The sequence below is a fragment of the Colletotrichum abscissum genome, assembly GCF_030869225.1.
Source record: "Colletotrichum abscissum strain IMI 504890 chromosome Unknown Scaffold_55.1, whole genome shotgun sequence".
In the NCBI taxonomy this organism is placed as follows: domain Eukaryota; kingdom Fungi; phylum Ascomycota; class Sordariomycetes; order Glomerellales; family Glomerellaceae; genus Colletotrichum; species Colletotrichum abscissum.
This window is the reverse complement of record NW_026850487.1, coordinates 229,496-237,256: the sequence shown is the minus strand read 5'-3', so window position 1 is coordinate 237,256 and position 7,761 is coordinate 229,496. Positions and strand designations below refer to the sequence as shown.

Below are 7,761 nucleotides of genomic sequence, written 5' to 3'. Positions count from 1 at the left end.
CGGTCTATTAGTTAAATAGAGCGTATAGTACGACTAATTAAATTATAGTTTATAAAGTAGGTATAGTCCTAACCTAAAGAACTAAGGATACGATAATACTATAAAGTACTTATAATTATAAAGTAACTTAACTTATAATACGTCTAATTAATATTTATTATACTATCTTTAGCTATACTTAAGAAGAACATTTTATAAGATACGATAGTTACTAATAGTTTTAATAATTTAACCGAAGTTTTTAAAAGAGCGGCCGAATTTATTATTATTTTTAATAAAGAAAATATTAGTATAGACCCCGCTATAATAAACTAGAATATCGCTATTAATATAGATTAATAAAAAGAGTTATATAATAATATAAGAAAAGAGTTAATATATATAGCGGAGATAGTAAATATAAAAGCTATACTTATTAAAAAGTTCGTTATAAATAACCTAGTTTAGGAGAAAAGTAATAAAAATAGTAAGTTAAACTCTAAATTCGACCCTTCTTAAACTAGTCCTTATTAAGTTATTAAGATTATATTAAACGTATTATACTAGGTTAGAGACGTTATTAAGAACTATAAGGGTAAAAAAAAAAAGGTATACGTATTAGACTTTAAAATATATACTATTAAACTCCCTTAACTCTAAACTAAGTAGCCTATTATTAATATATATATTATTATTAATATTAACGAATACCGTAATATATAATTAGAGGACGTATTACCTATATTAATAATAGAGCTAAAAAGATAAATAAGGATAGTACTCGATAATTAGTAAATATAATAATAAGGAATAGTACCGGTAGAGGCGTCTTTTGTATTAGTTAAGAGTGACCTAGGTCAGGTTATTATAGAATTGGGCAGGCTAAGAAGCTAGTACCACTACCCCCACCCACAGTGTGTATTATTATATAATCAGTAGAGCTACATTAGCACCGTGCCAGAGCGCACTTTATACTTAGAAAAAACAAGCATGATTAAGCCAGGGCGATGGCAAAAGACGAACAGGACCCTGTGCGCGTGTCGAATCCGATGGCGACAGATTGACATGGCTGGGCAACATTATTGGGCCGAACCTTGACCTTATTTGTGCATAAGCTCGCTTCATTCGTCCGATGTCGAGGTTCTCACTACGCCTGCCTCGGCCAAGGCATCGCAAACGGAGAAGAAGGTCGTTGATGCAGTGTATCCGGCGGACTTCGCCGACATGCTCCAAGCCAGTGCCGAGTAAAAATGCTGACAATTCACATTGACAACAACGACGTGTCGCTTTCACATTTGAGGTGGTTGAGGAGGTTACTAGCCACACAAGTCGAAACTTGAGTCGGCGGCGGCGGGCGATCGCGTGGCAAATTGAGACTGCAAACAACTATCTGTCGCCTGCGTGATGCCATCTTCGAGGGGGTTGAGGATGGATGGGAGTAGGAGCGCGTATCCGTAGAGGGGTGGTCTGGAAGCGGGTGGGGGGTGAGCGAGGCACGCGTGGGCGTATGGCGCCGTTGTCCCAGGGTGTCCTGAAATATCACATTCCGGCTGATCCTGGGTTGCTCGGACGTCCACGGACGTCTTGGGGTGGAATCTGTATGGTACCATGCCCATATCCACCGGCTAGGTAAGAGATGTTCAGCACCGACCACGGCAACACTGCGCCCACCCTAGACTGGAAGACAGGGAGATGGAAGGATTAGTAAAAGAGGATTTGAGCGAATTCAAGGACTTGAGGAATTGGGCGCGGTCTTGTTGTAGACATTGGTTTTGTATCGAGATATCGCTAGCAAAGCTTGAGGTCAGATGCCCTGGAACACGGCCGGAGTTGGTGTAGATGATTTGGAAGATGGTTGTGTGGACTGTGGAAGAGGTCGAATGCGGCAGAAAGCCGTCTCGTTTGGTTCTGGCCCCAAAATAGACGGGATCGTTCGTGGTTGCATCGCCGTGGATATCGGAGAATTTCGTCTCTTTCCTGAATCCTCGTTGACTTTGGAGAAGGGAAATAAGACAAGCGCGATGGATGTTTTGGGAAAGAGTTCCCCACAAGCGCCGGGATCGTCGTCGGCAAGATTGGCTGCCCCTGGACCAAATCGTCTTAGCGCCTCAGGGCAAGGCTCGGTGTGCTAAGCTTGAGGGAGGTGCGCCAATCATGTTTCCTTCCTCCTGGATGTCCCGTCCCTCACAAAGTGCGATGGAAGACGGGAAGCCCCAGATGCGAATCACCAAGGTTTCCTTTTGTCACCTCAGTCGAATTCCAGCTGGCAGGGATCATCTTCTCAGCGTTTGATAGTAAGGGTTTACGGAGTACTGGCCCCAGTATACATACCAACCTGAAGCTTGCTTGGCCGAGGTGCCTCGCTCGGTTCTTGGTGTGCTCCAAGCTCACCTTACCTATGTACCATAGCAATGCTGCCTCTAGAAAGCACTTTACGGATGGGTGTTTGTCATTGTTTGTTGGGAGGTGACGGTCAAGGAGTGGCAAAGGCCAACCGGAATGGCTTCTACGGCAACCGCGCATAGGGTTAGGCGGGCGGGTTGCGGCGTCTAAACTACGTGACTACCGACTGTGAGAACAGAACATTCCATCACAAACTCAAAAAGAGACACTTCATCTTTATTTCATGGGGTGATGCTTTGCATTTACCCTAATGCGATGGCAGTCGAATAAGGTGGCCGTACAGGGCACCGGAAGTTCTTTGATACAGCGGCCCCTACCGCCCCAAGTCCCGGCTGTGCTGACGACCCACCTGTCGGCTCATCTGATCCCTGTCCGACCCTTCCCTGAATGGACTTGATCCTCTTTGATATGCTTAGCTAATGCAATTGACACCCCTGCTTCACCAAGGGCAAATGCAACTTCACGTCGGGTCCTTGAGTGCCAACAGCGCATACCTACTTTGCTACTCTCACATCGCTTCGCTAATTATCCCAGGTTCGCCTGCCGTGTACGTCACATTCTACACAAATATGCTCAGATATTGGAAATGCAGGATACCTACCTTACCACAACGGGTCTGGGCTGTTCGTTCAGACAGGAAAGGTAGACCCAGATCCAAGAAGGTGTGCGGAAGAACTCTCGCGGGGCTCGGCTGGGCTGTGCATTCCAGAGTTGACGATCACGTCCGTCTCCTACTCATAGTTGTTCCCAGCAACGAGAGCCTTGACCTACGTAGTCGCCGTTAGCATCAGAAGCACATCATATTTCAGCAACGATCGCGGATCTAAACGAGACCACGAGGACGGGTGATACCCCTAAACCACCTTTGCGTGATTAGCATTCCGTCGAGAACCCGGCTGCGTGGGAAGTTGTAGACACGAGGCATGTCGCACCAAGGGTCCTGACAGTCGTACCACATGCCATTCTAACTATCTTGCCCGGTTAACTCATCCAGCATTTCTGAGCGAGGCTATTGCCACGACGGCAACCCGATTCGTCAATCTTGCCATGTACCAGGCGCCGGGGACGTCTAGGAAACTGTAGAAACACGTCTCCTAGGTCCCGCTCGGCATACAGCTTGCAACTCGAACCGGCCGGTCGCAATACCAAGAGCCCCTCCATGTGCGCAATCGGGTGGCTATCCGCGCCAAAATGATGCCTCGCCTGGCTTGACATTGGCGCCCATCCATCAACTGGCTAATGTGATCCGTGCAGGTCGGTGATCCCTGAGAGCTGCTCTTTGCTTGCTTGCCTGCTTGTTTGCTTGATCCCCTTGGGCTGAATACCTAATCATCCTCCTTACCCACCTATTCAACTTGGACCATCCAGAACCCCCCCCCCCCCCCCCCCCCCCCCCCCCCCCCCCCCCCCCGCCCCCCCCCCCCCGCCCCCCCCGCGCGCGCCGCCGTCCCCCCCCCCCCCCCCCCCCCTCCCCCCCCCCCCCCCCCCCCCCCCCCCTCCTCTCTCGCCCCCTCCCCCCCCCCCCCCCCCCCCTCATCGGTCTGTGAGGTACCGGATCGATCCTAGACGGGCGCGGCTCTATTGAGCCTCGAACCCTGTTCGCGCCTCCCCCGTCTTTGGTGCCCTTTCCTTTTCCGTCTTGCTCCATGTTGCGCCCCAGGCTTCTTAAGACGAGTAGGAGCCAGCCAACATCTCCCGTCATCTGATTTTCTACTCAGCGTCTCTCTTAGTCTCCGTCGCTCCGCGATCTTCCTTTGTCCTCTCTGGCTGATCCCCGCTCATGATGTACTCGTTGACCTCATAAGAGCCCATCTGAGCTTGAGTGTCGCGACCGTCATTTTCTTGGCCAATCTGAACAGGCCGGTCACTACTGGGAGGTGAGTCGTTTCCTCATCCGGCCCATCGCAAGTCACCCCAAGCTCACCTCACTCGAAGAAAAAGGTGGCTTTGCCCATGTTCACGGCCGAACCATCAGAGCTCGCCTTTTCGCGGTTACCGACTACTTTGTTCGGATACCTTGCTTCCGTTGGTGCGGCACAACTTGAGAGTCTCGACTCCAGCCCAACACACCCGTCCGACTGGATTCAAGAAAACGAGTGTTAAACATAGTACGCGCCGTACAAGCGAGCTGCAACTACCCGACGACAACACGCTTTATCTGCACGATCCCGCCTCCCTCACCGTGACGTGGACCTTTTCTATCCAGCTGAAGTTGCGGTTTTCGGTCGGCTCATTGCCCGGCTGCGTTTGCTTCCACCGCTCGTGTACCATCGATTCAGCGCACTTTTTTTTTCTTAGACACGATGGAAGACTACAGTTATCTTGTCAAGATGGCGGAGCCTGGTGATGAGAATTACTGGGCCCCCAAGGATGTAAGCCCCTCTGGAACTTGTATATACATCCTCACTTGCTGACATGCCCAGATTGTTTACACTTCCATTGTCGGATTGGTGATGTTGGCAGCCATCCTCGAATGGTTCCTATGGATTGCTGCATTTCTGTACTGCCTATGGAAGGTCTTCGTCAAGGCCGAGCACTGGTCCATTCGAGTATTGGCAGTCATTGTTGGCATCTTGTTCACTTGTTTCAGGTAAGTGGAAGCGTCACGCAATCCTCTCACACGAAAGATGGTTGAGCTTACGATTCTCACTAGAGCAATTTTCCTCCCGATCATGATCGTCACTCTGCCTCTGCCCAGTGCTGTCGTAAAGTACTGGCCGACGAACATGGTCGATGTCCTTCAGTGGTTCGCTTTCTGGAGTTTTGCTGGTCTTCTGACCATCCCATGGCTATTCTGCGTCTATCAGCTTGTTACCAACCAGCTCGGACGAACGAAGAGAATCAAGCAGGTTCTGGACGAAGTCTCGGCACCAAAGGTCGTTATTGTTATGCCCGTTTATAAGGAGGACCCTGATGTTCTCGTTGTTGCCATCAACTCCGTCGTCGACTGCGACTACCCGCCCTCATGCATTCACGTCTTTCTCTCGTTCGACGGTGACCAGGAAGACGAACTCTACCTGAACACTCTCGAGAAGCTGGGTGTCCCGCTGACGTTGGAGACATACCCCAAGAGCATCGACGTCTCATACAAATCCGCCCGTATCACCGTCTCCCGATTCCCCCATGGCGGCAAGCGTCATTGTCAGAAGGCTACCTTCAAGCTTATCGACAAGGTTTACGAGCATTACCTCAAGAGAAACGACAACCTATTCATCCTTTTCATCGATTCCGATTGTATTCTGGACCCTACTTGCCTGCAGAACTTCGTCTTCGATATGGAAATGAGCCCTGGTAACCCCAGAGACATGTTGGCCATGACCGGTGTTATCACGTCTACGACTAAGAAGCATAGCTTGATTACACTGCTCCAAGACATGGAGTATATCCATGGCCAACTTTTCGAGCGAACTGTCGAGTCCGGATGTGGCGCTGTCACCTGCCTTCCCGGTGCTTTGACGATGCTTCGATTCTCTGCTTTCCGCCGCATGGCCAAGTACTACTTTGCCGATAAAGCTGAGCAGTGCGAGGATCTTTTCGACTTCGCCAAGTGCCATCTAGGCGAGGACCGCTGGCTGACGCATTTGTTCATGATCGGAGCCAAGAAGCGATATCAGATTCAGATGTGTACCTCCGCCTTCTGCAAGACCGAGGCTGTCCAGACCTACAGATCCCTTATCAAGCAGCGTAGACGTTGGTTCCTGGGTTTCCTGTCCAACGAAGTCTGCATGCTTACTGATTGGCGTCTCTGGAAACGCTACCCTATCCTGGTTCTGGTTCGATTCATGCAAAACACCATTCGAACCACGGCTCTTTTGTTCTTCATCATGGTTCTCGCTATCATCACCACCTCCAAGAAGGTTGACAACTTGCCGGTCGGTTTCATTGCAATTTCTCTCGGACTCAATTGGCTCATGATGTTGTACTTTGGTGCCAAGCTCCGTCGATACAAGATCTGGCTGTACCCGATCATGTTCATCTTGAACCCCTTCTTCAACTGGTTTTACATGGTTTACGGTATCTTCACGGCTGGTCAGAGAACATGGGGAGGCCCGAGAGCTGATGCCGCCACTGCCGATACTGGGACTACTGCTCAAGAGGCCATTGAACAAGCCAAGGAAGGTGGAGACGAGCTCAACATCGTGCCCGAAACGTTTATTCCTGCCGCTGAGGCCCGAAAGGAAAGCATCGCTGGCGGCAAGGGCAACATGGGCCCCATGGGCCGCAAGCACAGCGTCGTCCAGCCGCCATCGCAAATCGAGGGACGCTTCGCTGCCAGAAAGAAGTCTGCAGCTGGATTCTATGTCAACGCTGACGACTCCCAAGTCACTGTTAACCGATCCGGTCCTAGTGGTTTCGGTCCGGCATGGGCTTTGCAGTCACGCGACTCGTTTGATAGTATGGTGTCGTCGCAGACCGCTGGCAACTCGGTCTACATGCCCCGTCGTGTGGAGAGTATCATGGGTGAGGAGGATCGCAAGAAGTACGAGCTTGCACAGCAGAGCCAGTTCAACCAGTTTTTGTCCAACTCTAAGCGATTTGGAGCTCAGACCACAACCACTGGCCAGGTTTACGAATATTCCGATGCTGAGATGAAGAGAGGAGGATTCCAAGACGTTCCGATTCCGATGGATAAAGGCCAGGAGTACACCGACAATGTCCGGATGGGTTCTGTTGACAACAACTTTTCTGGACGGCCACAGTCTGGAGAAGGCCTGCCACGACAAGGGATGAACGCAACACATTCGGCCAGAGGCGGCCGTAGCCCTCTTGCGAGAGCTAGCTTGGTCCGCACGATCCCTCTGGAAGATGTCCAGTCTGAGGGTGAAAGCTCAAGCGGAGGCCATGACAGCCGCGATCACTCGCCCAAGAGAAGACAGTAGCGAAGCGTTGGGGGGCGAAGCAACGACGTTGTGCGATAGAATGGATAAATTTGCATATCATGGCGTTGAACGGGCTTTCAATAAGGAAGTAGGAGAAGGTCAGGACGTCCGACAACACTGGTTTCGAGTATTTCCTTTAATTCTTTTCTGATTTCTTTTGTAAACCTCGTGGGTTGATAGCGCAAGAGCTGTAGGTACAACGCCTGACACGGCGGGGATTGGAAAGCCCATTTGACCAGAAAGCCATTAGCAATACTTACATAATGCAATGCATTTTGGAGGCATCCGTACTCTTGCAAGCTGACGACGTGGTGCAATGAGCAGTTGTGGTTAAAAATGACAGGAAACGCAGCCTGCTCGTCCATCTAGGATACGACTGATGATCCATGAACTATCGGTGCCATGACATTAGCAACAAGAACCTGGGCCAAGTGACTGAGTCTGTGGACGGTTGGAAGCTGTGAAGTAATATTAATCAAGGACACGATGTCAAGCGTCG

At 50.2% G+C, this 7,761-nt stretch overlaps 1 protein-coding gene across 1 annotated transcript; it reads left to right on the top strand.

Moving 5' to 3' along the window:
* Positions 1-4,685: 4,685 nt before the first annotated feature.
* CABS01_14574 (class VII chitin synthase) lies at positions 4,686-7,262 on the top strand (the record flags this gene model as incomplete). Its single annotated transcript, XM_060547913.1, has 3 exons — positions 4,686-4,754; positions 4,806-4,972; positions 5,036-7,262. The coding sequence occupies 3 exons, from the start codon at positions 4,686-4,688 to the stop codon at positions 7,260-7,262; spliced, it is 2,463 nt and encodes an 820-aa protein (XP_060393224.1).
* Between the last annotated feature and the right edge of the window lie 499 nt (positions 7,263-7,761).